The sequence below is a fragment of the Anas platyrhynchos genome, chromosome 1 (genome assembly GCF_047663525.1).
Source record: "Anas platyrhynchos isolate ZD024472 breed Pekin duck chromosome 1, IASCAAS_PekinDuck_T2T, whole genome shotgun sequence".
Classification (NCBI taxonomy): domain Eukaryota; kingdom Metazoa; phylum Chordata; class Aves; order Anseriformes; family Anatidae; genus Anas; species Anas platyrhynchos.
In genome coordinates, this window is record NC_092587.1 from 87,647,523 (window position 1) to 87,665,957 (window position 18,435).

Here is an 18,435-nt window from a genome sequence, read left to right on the forward strand (position 1 = left end):
GAACACCTCACTTGTAGGCTTTACTGACTCCACAATCAATTTCAACAACAACAACAAAAGCACTACCCAAGAAGCCCACTTATTCCATGCAGCTTCTAAAATGCTGATATCACTAAGGAATCTTTACATAACTTAATTAGAGCAGAACCATCTGTTACTTGAAATGAGACAGAAGATGACTTTGAGAGTAAGCACTAACAGAAAAGTCATATACTCGTCTGTACCGTTCTCGTGTTTTTGAAGAGACAAGCATGTGTCCCACATCATCTAACCATCCACAGGAAATTTCAGATTTTGAAAAGATTTCACTCAACCAACACTAACTGCACTGAGTTTCAAAGTTATATTGCACATCCAGTGTTTCTATTTGCAGCGTCCAAATAAATAAACCACACGAATCTGAAGCATTTTCCTCCTGATCTGTTAGCTATCAGGTTCTGGGCTAATTCTTTAGCGGTGTGTAATAATGCACGTTAGATACAGCTTCAAGTCGCTGCAGCTGGGGAAAGCATATTTGCACAGGGCACTAACTGCTGCCTTCAAGTTCCAGCCTGTTCTGAGCAGTCAGATCTCCTCCAGTGCTCAGTTTGGAGCTGTATCAACAACAACAAGGGATTCCCAGAGCGAAAACAAGTGAGGGGAGAGGGAAAAACTAACAAAAACAGCCACTAACCAAATAAACTGTGTTCAAGGGATAGTCAGAAATACAATTGGCCTTTTCCTCACCCTCTCAAAATGCTGCATCTGTATACACAGGGCCAAAGAGCACCTATTCTGGAGATTCCAGATAGGTCAACAAATGACATACCAGAGCTAGAAGTACAGCAAGAGCTTGCTTAGGAATTTTATTCTCTTTGGAGACCTGCAGCTAATTCTTCTCCTTAGCTGGCTGCTTCATACCAGCAAACAAGGAGGCAGCTGGAAATCCTCCTGACGTCACAAGCCGTGATGTTTCTCCCTCAGAAGCCAAGTATTTGGAGGTAACAGATGAGAAGAAAGCTTTCTTTGGAAGAAGTAGCATACCAAGTGCACAATACTGGAGATGAAGCAGCTGACCAAAGGTCTTAAATATTGGTCTGTCAAAAATATAGTCAGTGATACAAGTCGCCCAATAATCCATCCTTGGAGTAAACCTGAGTGTTCACAGAAAGGAGCATTCAAACAACTACAGATGCATGAAATATTTCATCAAGCCCTTAGTAGTCTTAAGCCCCAGAGCATGTCAGCTTATACCTGTGCCATAAAGCTACCACCTGAATTGTGATGGATAGATCTGCATCCCTCCTGTGCGGGTTTGAGCCATATATTTATCACAGCCTTGTTGTACATACTTACACTCTCCCACAGATTAGCTGTCTCTCATAATCCATACCCATGTTTTCCAAATTTCAAAACCCTTTTCCAAGTCTTGTGTAACCTCACAGGTTCTAGTATTACAAAAAAAAGGCCTCACATTTTACTTTTCCCTGTATAATTTGTTTGCTTCTGTTGCCATACTCCTTGAAACCGACATTACATTGCATTCAAGTTTTCTTCTATAAAGCATCTTTCATTATTTCTCTTCCAAGACCTTCTCGGCACCTCCATTTCCAAACTCTTAAACAACTCTCTCAGATAAAAACAGCTTTCTGAGATGCCCATTTGATTTCAACAGCTCTTTCCACCTACCGTTTCATGACGAGATAAGGACTTACTTTTTTATTCCTTCTTTCCACTGGCATTCTTCTTATTACAGACATCTATGAACTTTGGCTGTTTGCTAATAGACAACAGTTCCCAGACAAAATATCCTCACTTTTGATGTAAGGATCCTTTTCACTAGCTTCCTCATTCACCTTTATCCTTTTATTCATTACAACAGGAGAACAGTCGAGATTTTCACAGGTTTCTTCTTCCAAAGATAATAAATTTAATTATATTTCAGTGTGAAGAATGTAAAAAGAGTAAAAAAAAAAAAAAAAAAACAGAATCTTGAGATAAAGCTTCCAGATGTAACTTAATTTCCAAAGCATCTTTGATTTTCATTATTTCTATTTGCAGATGCCAAAATCAGAACCATATAATCAAGAGTAGGTGCAAGCCTTACAGGTTCCAGTAAGGTGGTCAAGTTTGCAAGAGAGTTTTTTTCTTCCTCCATGAGGACAAAGTCTGGCTTTGTCCACCTCCAGGGAACAGTCTTCAAAAAAAAAAAAAAAAAAAGAAACAAACAAAAAACCAACACCTCAAAAATATCCCCAAAACAACACTTTTAAGGGTATTAATGAAAACATCCTCAAAGAAGCGTAAGTCTCATAACAACAGTTTGTACTGCTATAATTTAAGAATTGCTTACACTAGAACAGAAAATTAATTCTCACAATTTTCCAGCAAAGCTGTCCACAGTATTCTTGCTTTAGAGATGGGGGAAAAAAAAAAGTCAAGCATAGGATGACATTTTTCTCTTCTTTCTTCTGCTGCTACTCTTCGTTCTCCCCACTCACCATAGTCAGGAAAGAGATTATAACCCAGAGGCTCCCAATCTGAGTCTGCTGTTAATTGCATTTGCTCATAGCACCTATAGAGCATTAGTGATACTTAGCATGACTTTCAGAGGCATGGCACAACTGCCTACTCCCACTCAAATCCATGAAAAATTGAAGACAAACCAGTCAGACTTTAACCTCTGCCTTTGGTTTCCATCATTAGGGAAGCAACAGGACATACTCAGAAAAAAAATGAATCCTTGGAGCGAACAAAAGTCAGACACTTACAGGCTCTTAAAGCAAATAAGCCAGGCAACAAAGCTGATATCCAGGTGCTCCCGCAGGCTGCTCTTGCTGTTGTAAGAGCTCCTGAGTTTTACCAACTTAAAAGTAGGAATGAGCGTTAACAAATCCACACCTGCCACGGGACACTAAGATCATCCTTGGTCAAGTGCTCATGACACATGCTTTATGCACTGCAACAAGCTGCCTTCCGTGTTATCACCTACACATCGACTGTGACTCAGTATTCAGGGAGTTCTAATGATTTGTTTATATCCTTAGCAGCTGATCATCAGCCATGAAAGTTATTAAAACACATTTTCTGTCTAGAAGAGCAGGGAAAGATGCCAATGACATAATGTTTTAATTAGAAGATGCAAGCACCTTTTTTTTTCTTTGCCTTGAATTTGCAACATTCAGCTTCTTGATGCTTCTAAGTTCAGTCCTCCTGAGGCTGAGAAAAGGAGTAGCACAGCCTCCTACAAACAGACCCATAGAAGTATTTTTTAAAACTAATCAGCACCATAAGCCGCATAGCTGGAACTTCAAAGCCACAGCACTGTCTTAAAAGAGGCAAGTATTTACACAATTCTCTTAAGAACAAGGTCATATTTGCCGAGCCAGATAAACACAAACTTCAAACAAATACTGAAGTCTTTGAGTATAAACCATACGCAGAAGGCAACCGCTAAGTACTAGAGGATGCTTCTCACTTGTTTAGTAGCTGTCACAGCGCAGAAGAATCCCAGTACCCATAGAAGTTATGGACAGGCAAAAAATGCTGCTGTGAGGACATGCAGTATACTGCACACACACTGCCTGAGGCCCTGCTCAGAGAAACTTCTAACCTTAGGCATGCATCTCCAAGCTAAAAATGCACAGCCAGTAGCACAGTTATGAACTTCATACTTCACTATTTCAGACTGTCAAGCTTAGCAAATCCTTACCAAGTCCAACAAACTGACCCTGAGATCTCAACAGGTTTCTTTCCCACATAAAATACCAACTGTGCTAACGATTGTGCAAACTAACTCTCAGCGGTACATAAACAATCTAATTTATTATCTAATGAGAGCTCAGCTGACAGGTACAGTGCCTACGCAACATTATTTGCTACCAGCTCAAGTACAGAGGTACAGCTGGGCACAGGCAGGATGCCCTATATCATCTTTGTTGTTGTAGGCACAATGAAGAAAACACTGAATGATCTAAGCACTCTAGCAGTGTAATTCTCAGACCTACTTGGATTCAGCCTTTCCCATTTGTATTGGCTCCAGATGGCTGTTGTTCAGTTTAAAAGTATATACGCATTTCAAGGGAAATGTATGTTAGCACCCAAGATGTGAAGTCAATGTTCTGACCAGGAGGGATAAAGAGACATGCAAATTAGATTTATAAATATAGTAAGATTCAAACAAGAAGCTGGGAAATCTGATCCCACAGTTCTGCTCACAGCTCTGCCACCAATTCCCTGTGGCCTTTGTGAGTTACTTCATCTTTCAGCTGCTTAGCACAATGAACACTCTGGTGACCTCATCAGGACAAGGCCACGGCCATCCAGATGATGTTCCTATGGAAGCACAAGCTAAGGCACGCCAATTTACTGGGGCCACCTGATGCAGATCCTGAGTCACACCATCAGAGCTCTGAGGAATCCAAGTCTTTCATGAGATCAGGTGTTTCCCCACCTGTTGCTGGGCACCCAAGTGTGCCACCTTCCTAACAGGGTAACCCATCCACTAAACTAACAGCAACACACACACTAAGCCCACACTCATAAGCTTACCTTGTCAAGGTAATGAAAAAAAAAATACAGATCTAAAAATTAAGAGTGTTAAAAAAGTGTTTATTTTTTTTACACTCTCCATTTTTGGTGAGGCAACACCCTGGGGAAGAGCAGAATGAACACATGCACACTCCTTCTGCCCTTCCTAGTCACAAATACCTATTCTTTACACCAAACAAAGAAGGCTTACTTTTGTGGAAAACACATATGCTCACCTGACCAAAAAAAACAAAAAATAGATGCCAGGAAAGCACATCTTATCCAAGATTAAGAACCAAACTCAGCCCTTACTGTTAGAAAGCATCAGTGACTTTCTAGAGGCATAAAGAGACATTGGACGGGTCAGTGCAAGGAACTGGGAGACAGGCCTGGGCACAGAAGCCAGAAGTCCTGTCACTAACTTGATACGTGACATCAGGTAAACAATTTCATCCCCTCTCAGTCTCAGCTTACACTTTAGTAAGCCGATAATGATAAATTACCTACCTCGCTACATGGGTGGAGAGCGCTTTACTAATTCATGACAGCAAAGCAACCTGAGAAGAGTGGATATAAAGCTAGTCCACGTACACACACACAGATGGAGATAGATAAACAAATTGGAAGAAAAGACACGTTACCCAAAAGCTCCAGTCAGCACTCCAACTGTACTGGGCAGGAACCTGCATCTTCTCTGAGCACGAACCAAGAGCCTCCTCGGAGTCCGCAAGCAGCTGGCTGATAAGACCATGATCCACCTCATGAACTTCCTGCGAACAAGGAAGGGAGGTTATGTCACTTGAGAAAGGTGCTGAAATAAGATGGTTAAGCCATTTAAGAACTGAGTATTAAATTAAACTTGACGTGCTAGGTTTACCCAGGTGAGCGGCATGGAAACACTTCCCACTGGCAGCGTTTTCATCGATTTTTTTTTTATAGCGTATGCTCTATTTAATTTTTACCTACCTTGTTATCAGAGTACATTATTTCCACAGCAACACCTCCACCTGGGCATTGAAGCCACACAGATGTTTAGAGCTGGGCTAACCCGAACAGGAGACACCTGTGCTCCACTTGCAGGACACCTCTGGGCACCCAGGGACCTTTCAGAAAGCGAGTCTGCACTTCCCAGAGACACAACATACTTTATGATGATACTAATATGTATCTTCTATACCTATTATTTGCACCACAAGGTTTATTTGTACAAGACACACCACTACAGAGGCCAGCAGCTCTGCTTGCATTCCTCGTTAGGAAAATAAGCACGCTTCTGGAGCACTTTCCCTCGACACCGCTATTCGCCTGGGAGCTCGGCTGAGCTTCAGGAGGGGCAAGGGAGCCACAGCACAGGGGGACACTTGTCCCAAATCGCACAGCAAGCCGGGCCAGCACCCTACCAGCCCCCAGCCCACCCAGAAGATCCCAAACCCGGCTTCTCGCCCAGCGGGACCCGCAGCCGGGGCGGCACCGCCACGGCTCCCCCCATCCCCGGCGGGCCCTGCCCCGCTCGCCGCCCCCCAAAACTTTCCGAACCGGCGGTGGAGACGTCCGGGACCCCCCCCCTTTTTCCTTTTTTTCCCCTTTTCCCTCCTCCCGGGGCCGGGGCACGGAGCTCACCGGCGGGGAGCGCGCAGAGCCCGGCGGCAGCGGCGGCGCTTACCATGGAGGGGGGCGAGGGCGGCGCGGCGCCCGCCAAGCGCCTCAGCGGGGCCGCGGCCGCCATTTAAAGGGGCAGGCGCGGAGCCGAAGGCGGGAGGCGCTTGCCGAGGGCCAGCGGCTCATGAGGAGGCCGGGCCGGGGAGAGGAGGAGAGGAGAAGAAGGGAGAGGGGCCGCCCGCCCACGGCTGGGGGCTGCCGGGCAGCCCCGAGGGGGAGCCGGGCTGGGCGGAGGGGGTTTGGCGATCCTCCCCCCTCTCCTCACCCTATACACGCGGGGGGAGCCCCTGTGAGGCTTTGGGAGAGCTCGGTGAGGACGGCGAGGAGTTGGTGGAAAGTTTGGGGAGGAAAAAGTGATGACAGAGCCTCCCCCCTCCTTTCCTCCCTCCCTCCCTCACAGCGGGAGGCGGTGGGGCTGGGCACAGCCTGCCCAGCGCCGCTCCACGGGGACCCCTAGAGGGGGGAGAGCGAAACCCCACAGCCCTGTGGGGTTAGCCGGGGGGGGGGGGGGAAGCTTCACGTTCAGCTGGTGGCTGCCAGCGACGCTAAAACAACAAAAACACTGCACTAAAACACTGAAAACCTCCTTCTGTGTTCCTTTGGTTTGAAGCCGGCTGCCCGACAGCTTTTCTTGAGCACACCGGGTTTCATGGGGGATTCACAGCACAGGTACTGCTACAGGATGAAACGGACACACTGCACATCACAACACAATTTTTTTTGTTTTAGAAATGCATCAGATACTTGGGTTTACATCAGATAGTGTTTGGAATGCCTTTGATCCAGCCCCATCTTCCCACACTGACTCCTCTGCCACCCAGCCACGGCCACTGTCTCAGTCCCAACTCCTCTCGATGTGCCAGCTGCCTCTGACTTCGCTGGTTATTCACTCCTCAAATTCTTGGTTGCTTTTCATTCCCATGACTTGTTCCTTTCATAGGTATTTTCTATGCTTTCTAGCACTTTGGCAATACTCCCCTGAGAAGAGCCTCGTGACTTACCTTTCAGCTTTCCACCGAAGCACCATGTTGTCCCGTGCTTGGTCCCAGCTCCCTTCTTAATAAATATTTTCTTCAGAGTAATTCCTTTAGATAATCCCAGGTTGGATCTTCCCACAATCCCAACCCATTTAAATACTTGCCTTCTAGGTTCCTCAGCCATAACCCTGCTTTCACTGATCCAGGTGTCACCACATCAAAGCTAGATATCGTTCCTCTTGACATCGTTCGGTCAGCAGGCTTTTGCGAGTCAAATGTGGAATTTCTTAAAACAGTTATTGCAGTCCTTCCACCTGCAAAGATGCACATCAAAGAATTTGTCAGAGTATTCACAAAAGCTGTAACATCAGGACAGTTGTCCTCATGGTGTACAGGGTTTTCTCTTTGTTTTGTTTGGGGGGAGGGGGGGTGGTCCTTTTTGCTTCTAAATACCAAGAAAAGCAGAAATACTGATGCTTCCCTTAGAAGTGTGTGGCACATATGTTTTAACAGGTGTGGAATTGAGTCTCTACTGGATAATCAAGCAAAATTCCGTTATCTGAAGAGTCCTAAAGATAAGCAAAGCCCTTAGATAAGGCCAGCAGGCTGCTGGACAGGTGCACTGGGAGAGGTGTCAGCCAGCCAGCTGGGCTGGCACGTGCTCCGTACGGCTGCAGCGTACAGCTCCCTACTTTGAAGAATATATTTTACCTATACACGCAGTGTGTGTACAGCCATATGTATAATAAAGTCCTGTAACTTCCCTAGGATGCTAGGAATCGAGTTTGCTTTCTCATCTCACCTCCACTAGGAAGGGGTTCAGCAGAAGAGAGGTCTCCTTTTGAACACCTGGATATTCTGTGCTCGGCCCAAAGTTCTGGTTTATACAAGGCCAAAACAAAACAAAACAAACAAACAAAAAAATTGTCTTCCCTCTGCTCTCAGAGCACTTTTGGCATCTTCCATGGGATAGATGAGAACAGCCCCCGGGAAGTCATTGTTGTGACTTCAGATGTGGCTGTCATCCAGGCAGCAGGCGGTAACTTTAGTGTGACATTCACCGGGCAGAATGCGAGGTCCTGTTGCAACAATGCACACGTATTTTGTCCCGCCTGTACCACCCGCACTACTTTTTTTGCTTGTGCTACTGGTGAGGGTGAGACCACACACTTCAGCAGCAATGAGGCAGCATGTTGGGAAGCTCTATGCATCTGCAGTGTCTTCATTTCTCTTCTTCTTACTGGTGGGTGAGTACTACAACACCTTCCTTAACGAGAAGAAATATAGTTTATTCCTAGAATTTGGCTTGGGAGGTTCTCTTTTTTTTCTTTCTTTTTTTTCTTTCTTTTTTTTTTTTTTTTTCAAAAAAAATTCTCTCCCGAGGGCTTCCCCAGGATGCAGAAAAACTATATTCAGCGTTGTACACTGCATTAAAACATTTTTTTTCTTTATACATATGCTCCTTTTTAGTTAATAGCAATACGTGTTTGGACTTGATCCCCAGGGTGGAATTTATCTTTCCAGAAAGCGTGAGTTTGCTTGGCTTTTTTCAAGAAGAAGGGCTGTGTATCATCATTGCTAGGACCTTCATTTCTATTTTAGTTCTCTGATGTATTAGCAAGCAGTTATCCACACAGGGTAGTTACTCACATCCATCTGTAAAAGCCAAACTTAACCCAGGGCAAAAGTCATATAAATTGAGATAAGCGATGAGCAGTCATTGATCACTTAATCACAGGCCAACTGGGAGCAGGGTAGAGCTTGCAAAGCACTCTCACAGCACCAGCTGGGTGTGAAGTTGAGCCTGAAAGCCAAGAAAACCACCTGAAAGACGGTCATTCCAGCACGTGAGGATTTTTAGGTGGGTTGGAAATTGAGTCCTCGACCTCTGCTCCGTTTATTGAGCTCGAACAAAGGAAAGGAGGCACAGCAAGAGAGGGCACATTTGGCACCGACCTCCAGCCTCCGCTCTGGTTCCCCGATGCTGTTGGCCACTGGAAAATGAAGCTTGTAGGGCTGCTGTGGTGAACTCCAGGGACCAACAGGGAAATATGAGGTCCCAGAAGTAGGAATCGTTTTTATGCTGGCACATTTTATTCTTTCCTTTTGTCCTCTCGCCTGCCACGGGTATTTCTCAGGCACAGCCAATGAGATGGCCTTACATGGGAAAGGACCAACCTGCAGATGGAGCAAAGGGTAGGCTGACAGGTTAGCAGGTGCCCTGCGGGTACTGGGAAACGTGGAGCACGTTGTCACATTACAGGGAGCCCCAGAGAGCTTTCTCCCCTCATGGCTGAAAAACGGCCACGAACGAGCGACTTTATGTGACAGTGACCTATTAGATCATCTAATAATTTCTCCAGGTCAAGACAAGATCATCCACGCTGTCTGTCTCTGTGCTCTGTCTAGCCTAAGAGCTTTCACCAAAAAGCTTCGCATTCCTCTCCAGAGGGACTGAGCCCTACAACCCACTGAAGGGGGAGCCGCACATCACTCTCCTAATGAAGCGATTGACATAAAAAGAGCTTTGAAGCAGAGTCAACAGAGCATTTGGCACTGGTACACTGCCAAATGCCAGTATGATAAGGGCATTGTGTATTTAAATACCAGTAAGCTAGCAGGTTCCAGTTTTGCAACCTTACCAAAAAGGAAAAAAAAAAAAAAAAAAAAGGAAGGAAGAAAGAAAGAAAAATAGAGGCTGTGCTGTGACCTTCTCAGTGAGAACCCCAAACAGAGCCGGGACTAAACGACACAGCCTACTCCTCTTGCATTTTGATGTTCCTAATTAGCTGTAAGCTAGGTCTAGTGAATCAAAGATGTGGGGTAACGCAGATGACAAGGCCAGTTATTTCCTGATAGGCAGTGCAAATGAAACTCGTGATGAACAGGAGGCAACATCAAAGCACATTGTCCCTGCTCTGTTATGATCTCTGTGCCACTACGTGACTGTGTAAAAATGATGCCTTTTTCTTCACTAAAAGGAACACAAATTACAATTGTGTTGCGGGGAGCGTGTGTGGTAAGGCAGGAATACCTCTAGCAGAGAAGAAATTCTGTTCCCTTTCCTTGACAAGAAGGTAGCAGCAGCACACACTGCCCTTGCTAAAGCAGCATCATCCAGCAAAGATGATTGATGGACAGAGATTTTAAAAGAACATTCGAGACAAAACTGCTCTAACAAACAATCAAATGCATCACATCCGAATACGCACAGAACCAAAATATGCCAAGCTACCTTCAGCGTTGTCACACATTTGTCAAAGTATTTGCACTTCAAGATTAAAACTTCAAGATTACTTGTACTTCAAGATTAAACTTGAGTTTTCACAAGGTTTTCACGAGGTGTATAAAAATAGGAGACTCCTTGTGAACTTTTTTTTTTTTTCTTCCAACCACTCAGAAATTTGGTGATGTAGAGCTTTTTAAAGCTGCTTCTCGTCTGATTGAAAAGTACCTGTTGCCTGTCAGTGTCTCCACACAGGAGCTGAAACGGGGTTATTAACAGAACAGGGAAGGAAATAAGAAAAAGGGAATAAAACTCTGGAAAATCTCCATGTGTCCTGCTTCCCAGGCCTTCTTCGTTGTGTTGTTGGACTGCTGGCAGACACAGCTTGCTCGCACAAACCTCTGTCCGCTGCATGCAGTGACTTGCTTCTGTTTCATCCTGTTGCAGGGGCGGGGGGGAAAGTCACAAGCTAACCAGCTCTTCTCTTTCCTCCCTCATCTTCCTGTTTTGACCAACTTCACAGCCTGGAACTGGAAATTCATTCCTGACAAAAGGGTGGTGGAAGCTGTTACCGGGAGGATGCACATGATGTTCTGGATTTGTATTTATTTATTTATTCATCTATTTAGTGATTTATTTTCTGGGTTTTGGTCACGCTACGTATCACCTTCTGTGGGCACCACTTGTGAGCCATTTGGGGACAGCAGACATGATGCATGCTGTGTGGTTGCCCAGTTTCATAGCCAGCTTTTGCTTTCCGTGTATTTGTGCATCCATGTGTTATCTCTTGTCTGGCACTTAAACTGTAAACTCTGTGCTTCATCCTTTTGTGAGACACCTAGAAAAACAAGGCCCGGCTTTCCGACAGAAACTGTCAGTGCTGCTGCCATACAAGTCATAAATAATAATAGCTTATGAATACAACTGTGATTTCGTACACAAGCTTGCCTGGAGGAGCATTCAAGTAACTCCCAAACCCATCATCAAGCGAGCGGGTTGGTTTTCCATTGCCACGAGACATTTGTCCCTGATGCACAGAGGGACACTATTGTCACTGGGAAGCTTCAGCTGGCCCAGACAATAGCAGCTCACACCCTGCGAGCTGCGGTGAAAGGCTGAAGACAATAGGAGATCAAAACCTTCCCTGAATGATCCGCAGCCCTTGAGAGGGCATCGGCTTGTAAAAAGGGAGACCAATTTTTTTACTTGAAGAAAATTAAACAGTGGAAGAAAGTTTTTGCAAAGATTGCTTTGAACTCTTGCTTGGAGGTAGCTGTCGGGTTATTTTTAAGTTTGTTTCCCCCTCTTTTTGTTCCAGCGGGGGATTTGAGACAGCAACTATTCCTCTCATCTTCTCAGCCCAGGCTTGTTTCCAGAAATGAGATACACTGCATTACTCCTAGCTCCAGGCTGCTCGCTGCTATGATTAGCAGTTGCGTGAGGGAAGGCAGCTTTAAATCTCTGGTCCAGGCATATTGTCTGTATGTTCCTAACAGAGAGCAGCGGGATAATGGGATCCCTTTGCAGAGGATAAATGTCACCCAGTGACAGGAGTCCTCTTAATTAAAAATAAGGTAGTGTGACAGTGTCTTCAGGTGCATCTTCTCTGTGTTTCAGGATGTTGGTTGTCAAAATGGAGCTGGCTATTTCATATGCTGAGTGTTTTCACAACAACTCAAGTTATCAAATGTGTATGTTGAAATCTACGTGTTGAAACCCACAGGAACTCTAACTTGTTGAAAACAGTTCCAGAAAGGGGGCTGCCCAGGCAGGATGACTTAACTAACTTTCTGCTAGGCAAGCAGAAAATCAAGTCCCATCTTTGTGCTTACCTGCTCTGTTTGTAAAACAGATACAGAACATCCTGCAGTCAGTGCCTCTCACCACCTTCCCTTGGCTCACCAGGTTCTCTCTTCTCCCTTTCCTTTTCCCTCTGGCATTAAGCTTTTATATCCCTGGATATAGAGCATGAACTTTATTTTTACATTTACCAAGAGCCTGCTAACTCCTCAATTTCAGCCTCGTTGAACATCAGATCTGCTCCTCAGATAGATTAGGCATCATCTTTAGGAACTCCTGTGCTAGAAAATCTCTCTCTTGAGTAGAGCGTCACCACACTAGAGAAACACTCACATCAGTATTCTCAGTATCAATACCTGCAGCAAGCTAAGATGCTGTCCCCCTGTTTGCAGATAATATCTTCTGGGTGTTCAGTCTGTGGCAATGGAGATTTCTTCTCAGGATCCCAAGATTTCCTATCCTGAAACTGGAAGTGCATGCCAAACCCCATAAGAAGCCAACACATTATGTTTCGGGATGCAGGCAGTTGTGTTCAGATGCTCTCATGTTCACTGTACTTGTCAGAGCAGAGCTGCCTGTGTGCAAGGGGACATGCATTTTTTGCTGTGCCTTGAAAATGGTTGAGACCCTGAGACTTTTTGGAGTGGAAAGAAAGAGGTTAGAGTTCCAGGAGGAAATGTGTCTGAATGTGGCAGAGAACCAATCTGCACACATGAACATAACCTAAGCAGGAACCAGGAAAAAAATCCCTCAAATCCTAATTCCAGGAGCCGTTCTGTGCTGTGGTTACAGGTCAGAAAGAGCCAAAAAGTTTATTTTTCATTATTTTGCCCTCAACCTTCCTTTTCTCTCTCTCTTTTTCTGGTACAGATGTTGGTGTTAGTGGTGGAAATCCAAGCACGGAGAGAGCAGCTGTATCTCACAGGGCAGCACAGCCTCCACTGTTGACAACGCCTGAGCCATGGCACCTTTTAGTGACTCAAACACCAGCCAAGGAAAAAGCCAAAGAGGGGGAAACTGTGGTCTTAAATTGCCACTTTAGCAGTCCACAACGTCTTTCCCTGGCTGACCTGACGGTGAAGTGGTACAAAGAAGATGAAAAGGGGCAGATGGACCTGCTGGAAAATAACGTGACCATCTTGCCAAATAACTCTAGGATTTTCCTGAGTGGAGACTTGTCCCAGGGGGATGCCTCCCTGGTGATCCTCAATGTGACGACCGGTGACCATGGTATCTATTACTGTGAGGTTACGCTTCCAGACGGGAAGGTGGTGACAGGAGATGGCACAAAGCTGAGGATCAGGAGGGCTCTGGGTAATATTTGGTGTTATTTATTATATTCTTTTCTCCCTCTTCCTCCATCAAAACTGGTCTACATGCTTGCAGAAGGAGGGAAGTTAGTCCGCTTGGCCTCTAGCAGCTATGGGCTGGCGTCATGAGGTGTGATTGCTAGGTAGCATTTCTCATTCTTTTTGTTAGGCTAGGTAATTTCAATTGGCTTGCCCCGAGAAACAATCACACAGGTGTTACTATAGCAAGAGACATTTACAACCAAAAAGGGAAGAAAAAATTTGCTCACTGGAACCAGTGAGTGCCAAAAATGAAACTGCCAGACCAGTTCTCTTGTGTTCAAGGCTTTGTTCAGCTGAACCCCTACGAGTGGCAGGTGTCAAGATACTTTCTCCCTTTTTTTGGACATCATTTCTCTCCAACCCACTAATCTGCATATTCATTCCTTAACTCTGGATGACGTAAGTAATCCCACGATAAAACACGAGGATCATATTATGATCCATATTATGTTCTGCTTAATTTCAGCCACATTAAAATCAAAGTAGCATTAAAACTGCCATGCTGTTTTCTTAGCCTCACAAATAGACACCAGGCATATTAAGTATGGAGATAACTTGCTTTGCCTTTATCAACTGGGATTGTCAAAGCAGCTTTCCTTTTTATATAGGCCAAACACATTCCAATCCCAATGAATCAAAACATCAAAAGGTTTATTATCTTATTATCTAACTTGGAAAAAGTAGCACTTTCTTTGTCAGGAGTAAATCATGCAAGTGCTGTTCATTATCAAAGCTTCTCGCTCACTGAGTTTCACTAGGCCTTTGCCCTTTTGAGCCTGATTCCTTCCCTTTCTAATTTTTATACAACTACTCAATTTAAACCATGGCTCTGACAAGGCAAGAAAATCATGCCCCTGCAAGGACTTGGCCATGTATCTTATGAGGTCTCCCACTGGCTTGATCTCATAGTCTCAGTAGTGCGTGTTACTCGTGCAGTGTCTGCTCCCTGGCCGATATAATTGCCTTTCTGTGTTCCTGAGAAGATGAAATACATCATTTCTGTGCTATGCCTGAATTAAAGGGACAAGAGAACATCAGAAATATAACTCACAAAGAAATGAAGTGTGCCACAAATCCAGACTGTCCAAAAACTTATCTAAAATTAAAAGGAAAAATTAGATGACAGCGTTGACTTGTCCATTACACGAAGCAGATGATGTATGTTTTGAAGTGAGGTAAGTAATGGTTCTGCAGCACCTTCATTGCCTTTTTGATGAACGAGCAGCCCCCCAAATCAATTTCAACTACAGGACACATCCCGGCATGTGGGAAGATCAGGTTGGATTTTTACTGATGAGCTACAGCTCGTTGACTGGTGAGTGACTGCATGTCCATCTATTCGGCAAGGTAGCAGCTTCTCCTGTGACCAAGTGACCACATGTTTGGAAATCTGTCTATGAATTCCTCAGCTCCTGTGCAATTGGTTTGACTTCTGATTGTGAATGATGACTGAGCATGGAGCCAGAGGTATTGGTGGGGCTGTCTTAAGCACCTACGTTAAGAGAAAAAGAGAAGGTAAACGAGGGAGCAGAACAGCTGCTGATGTACAGAAGGTACAGACCTTTTCTTCCTTTCCTCAGTGAATTGCCTCAGTGCAGTTCAGTGGTAGATGTCCTGGGTTAAACTCATTGTGATTAAGGGCCGATTAAAACTGAGATAAGATTTCAGGATTTATCTTGTAGCCAACAGAGTAGCAACAGCATCCAGATCTTCTAGCGAAGCTTAAATGCAACCCCTTAGAGATATGTAATGAATGCCTGATCGTACTGTAATTGTAGATGAAACTGGAAGGCTTTTAAAGTATTCTTTTATTATCCTTTCTGGATGAGTCACATGGCAGAATGCCTACCACGGGGCAGTCACATAAGATCTGTTCAGATCAATCTTCTGCCTCTGCCCGCCCAGGTCGCTCTCTACAGAGAGGTTCCTTCTCTGGCAGGCTGTTCTGCAGGGCAGGTGCTCTCTGTGATGCATCCCATAACTAGGTGGGTCTAGTGTCCCCACCTAACCAAAGGTTCTTCCTGAATCATCCTTCAGTCACAATAAATAATGCAGCCAGGGGGCCAACTTATCTCAAAGAAAATGGGATCATCCCATCTTGACCATGCAACAGCCCCAAAGAGCAACAAGTCAAAGAAAGGGCTTCAGTGGAGCTCTGCCCGCCTCTGGGTGCTGCTCCATAACAGCGCCAGGTTGTTAAGGGAGACTGATAGGCAGATGAGGCTATTTTGTACCTAAATCCCCAGAAACCATAGCAGCTTCATGCAAAGGAATGAAAAAAATTGCTCCATCATGCAATACATTCCCTTGTGGAAGCCAATGACTTCATGCCAGACAAGACATCGTTATAATCACTCTCATGGCAAGTAGCTTCCCCACAGACACTGCAGCAAATGTGATAACCGCATTGCATACACGTGCCTGAAAGGTATCTTATGCTGCTCTCTCTGCCTTTCTTTCTCCCCCAGGCCTGTTCGGTATCGAAGAATCCATTGGGACGATCATCGGAGTTGTGGCGGCGGGTATCGGAGGCTTGGTGATTCTGATAATTGTTCTAACCCCGCAGCTAAGGAGGTGTGCCCTCTGCATGAAGCAAGGCTCTCACCAAGGTATGGAGCACAGAACAAAACCTGGCATTACCTGGTAGGAAGATGACCCTGGTCACCTGTTTCCTTTTTTTTTTTTTTTCCAAAATTAAGTAGGAATTAGCCAGTTACTTACCTTTGGTCAAAGCAGGTGTCTGGAAGTATGCAGTGTGGACGAAACTCTGCCAGGGCTGGTCCTCTGTTCCATTTCTTTTTCACATAGTTCCTTGTTCATATTGGAAAGACCTTCATGTATGGGCCCAACGAGTTACCTATAAATAAAATAGTATCTTCTTTAATTGCCACCTTCAGCAAAGAGTTGTTCCATGAGACACTCTTTCTCCTTTTAACCAAGTCCTCCTGGATCTGCTTGTGTTCTTTGGGGTTTATTCTGAAGGATTGTTCTTTCTCCCACTGACTACACACTTGTATCAGTAGTCTTGTCATGCTTGCATACAGAAAGCCTGTAATGGACCAAGTACACACACGAGATGTGGTTTGTAAAGCCCAGTAATATCTTTTATTAGATCAGCTGCTCAGATAAGGTAAAACAGACATTTTCATCACATAAAGAAATGACCCAGGGAGAGGCTGATGTATCCAAAAATGCAACTGCCTCTTTTTTTTTTCTAGCTCTGGCAGCTGTTCTAGTAACAGTAAGCTGACACCAAAGGCTGGCCACAAGTTTAGTTCCCCTTTGGTGCAGCCCAAGACGCAGCCTGCATTTCAGGATGAGCGCAGCTGACTGGAAGCTTTGCTAGATGAGACTCTTTCAAAAAGTTCGTTTTGTTTCTCTCTTCTCCGGAACTCAAAAATCTTACCCAAGTTAACTTCCAACCCAACCCATTCCGTGATTCTGTGAAATCAAACATGAGGAGCTGTTTGCTCTTCACTGGAGCGCTGCCGCCACCTGATGGCCAGCTTTGCGGGGACAGGGACAGGGACAGAGCCTGCTCCCTCTTACCCTCCCAGTCTTGCTGCATAATCATATACACAGCACAAGCCCTTTGCAAACCCTCTGAGTGAACAGAGTTTACAACCTCTCACCTTGCCAGATAGCCTGGGGAGAGTTTTTTGTGCCGTACTAACGTTGTATCACTCACTTGCTCTATTTTTTCCTTCTTGCAACGTAGCTTGACCTGCAGTGCTACAGGAATCACTGGAAGATGCAAAGGCTAAACGTGGAACAACTTGTAAGCCAAAAAGGAAGCTCTAGATGTAATAAACGTTTTTGCATCCATACATGTTGCCTTTGGCATTTTTTCTTTTTCTAGTATGTTTCTTCTTCCTGCAGCTTTGACAGGTACAGTGGCATATTCAACATCCTCCTGCAGCGAGGAGCAAAACAACTGTTCAAAAAGGAATTTGTGCCGTCACCTGCTGAGGGCCCACTTGGTCTGGCCACATCTCTCTGAATCTAGGCTCTGATGAGGTACCTTGGGTCTTTCCCTGCCATTACATCTTATTTGGAGATTCTCCAAGTCTGCCAGCACTGCTTCAAAGTGGACAGAAGGAAGGCTTCCAGCCACAAACACCTGCCTGAGGGAAGCACCATGCATTTGCCCAGAATGTGTCACTTTTTGGGTGCAGCCAGCGTTCCCATCTGCCTGGGAATGCCCCCCTCTCAGTATAGAGGGTCTTGTCCCAAGGGCTTGCTCCAGCCTATTGTCCTGCAACAAAGGGGCAAAGGCGGCCCACTTGAATGCTACCCCTGCCTGAAAAAAATGGGGTTTGGTTTTACTCTTCCAGAAGGAAATACAGTGCTTCTATCTAAGCTTCAAATAGCTTGAAGAAAAAGGAGAGATTTGTAAGATTTGCTTGTTATGAGTAATGTTCTCCACTGCCCTGGTCTCTTGATGTGACAGTAATTGATCCCCAGGCGGTCAGTGGCAGGGGACTGAGCCAACACCGGTACAGGAGAGCAGCACATCAGGGTTTGAAACATGTGTGGCAGGCAAGGAACGTGCTCTTCTGCCTCGGCTAGGTGTGCCTACTGGCTGAAGTCAGAAATATTCGCTGGTCTTGCACCAGTAATGTCCCAGTGCAACTCTGCGTACCTTTGAATGCTCCCCAGGAGCATCCCCAGTGTTATGAGGCAAGAACATGAGGTAGATGGCTCAGAAACACACACACACTGTCTGCAAGAAGGGTTGGAGCCCTGCCTAGGGTAAGAGCTCTGCTCTTCCTTTCAGGAGCAAGCAGCTCGGCCAGCAGAACTCCTCCCAGTGCAAGTAAGGCATAAGGAGGCTTCCTCCCGTTGTGATTGATGCTCCTGCTCCTCCTACAGCCCAAGGAAAATAGAGGGGGTCACTGTACTTCAACGTGCA

At 45.2% G+C, this 18,435-nt stretch overlaps 2 protein-coding genes across 7 annotated transcripts in view; one reads left to right on the plus strand and one right to left on the minus strand.

Annotated features, from left to right (window-relative positions):
• GRAMD1C (GRAM domain containing 1C) overlaps window positions 1-6,559 on the minus strand; it is a 48,830-nt gene extending 42,271 nt beyond the window's left edge. The window contains exons 1-2 of one of the 6 annotated variants that reach the window (XM_027449604.3): window positions 6,173-6,559; window positions 5,151-5,279 (exon numbers count right to left, since the gene is read on the minus strand). In XM_027449604.3, the coding sequence (XP_027305405.2) occupies window positions 5,151-5,279; window positions 6,173-6,235 (192 nt within the window). In that variant the 5' untranslated portion in view covers window positions 6,236-6,559. Of the gene's footprint in view, window positions 1-1,694; window positions 1,737-5,150; window positions 5,280-5,475; window positions 5,509-6,129 lie in introns of those variants that run through there. The other 5 variants (XM_072044288.1, XM_027449605.3, XM_013100390.5 and 2 more) reach the window with 5 other exon arrangements.
• A 1,059-nt stretch (window positions 6,560-7,618) lies between these two features.
• On the plus strand, window positions 7,619-17,348 carry LOC106017354 (uncharacterized). Its single transcript, XM_021272996.4, has 4 exons — window positions 7,619-8,392; window positions 13,042-13,485; window positions 15,992-16,132; window positions 17,242-17,348. The coding sequence occupies exons 1-4, from the start codon at window positions 8,215-8,217 to the stop codon at window positions 17,244-17,246; spliced, it is 768 nt and encodes a 255-aa protein (XP_021128671.4). The 5' UTR covers window positions 7,619-8,214; the 3' UTR covers window positions 17,247-17,348.
• Window positions 17,349-18,435: the final 1,087 nt, after the last annotated feature.

Coding starts and splice junctions, on each gene's coding strand:
- LOC106017354 (XM_021272996.4), top strand. CDS start 8,215: ATGCGAGGTCCTGTTGCAACAATGCACACGTATTTTGTCCCGCCTGTA. Junction 8,393..13,041: donor TCTCTTCTTCTTACTGGTGG/GTGAGTACTACA, acceptor TTTCTGGTACAG/ATGTTGGTGTTAGTGGTGGA. Junction 13,486..15,991: donor GAGGATCAGGAGGGCTCTGG/GTAATATTTGGT, acceptor TTTCTCCCCCAG/GCCTGTTCGGTATCGAAGAA.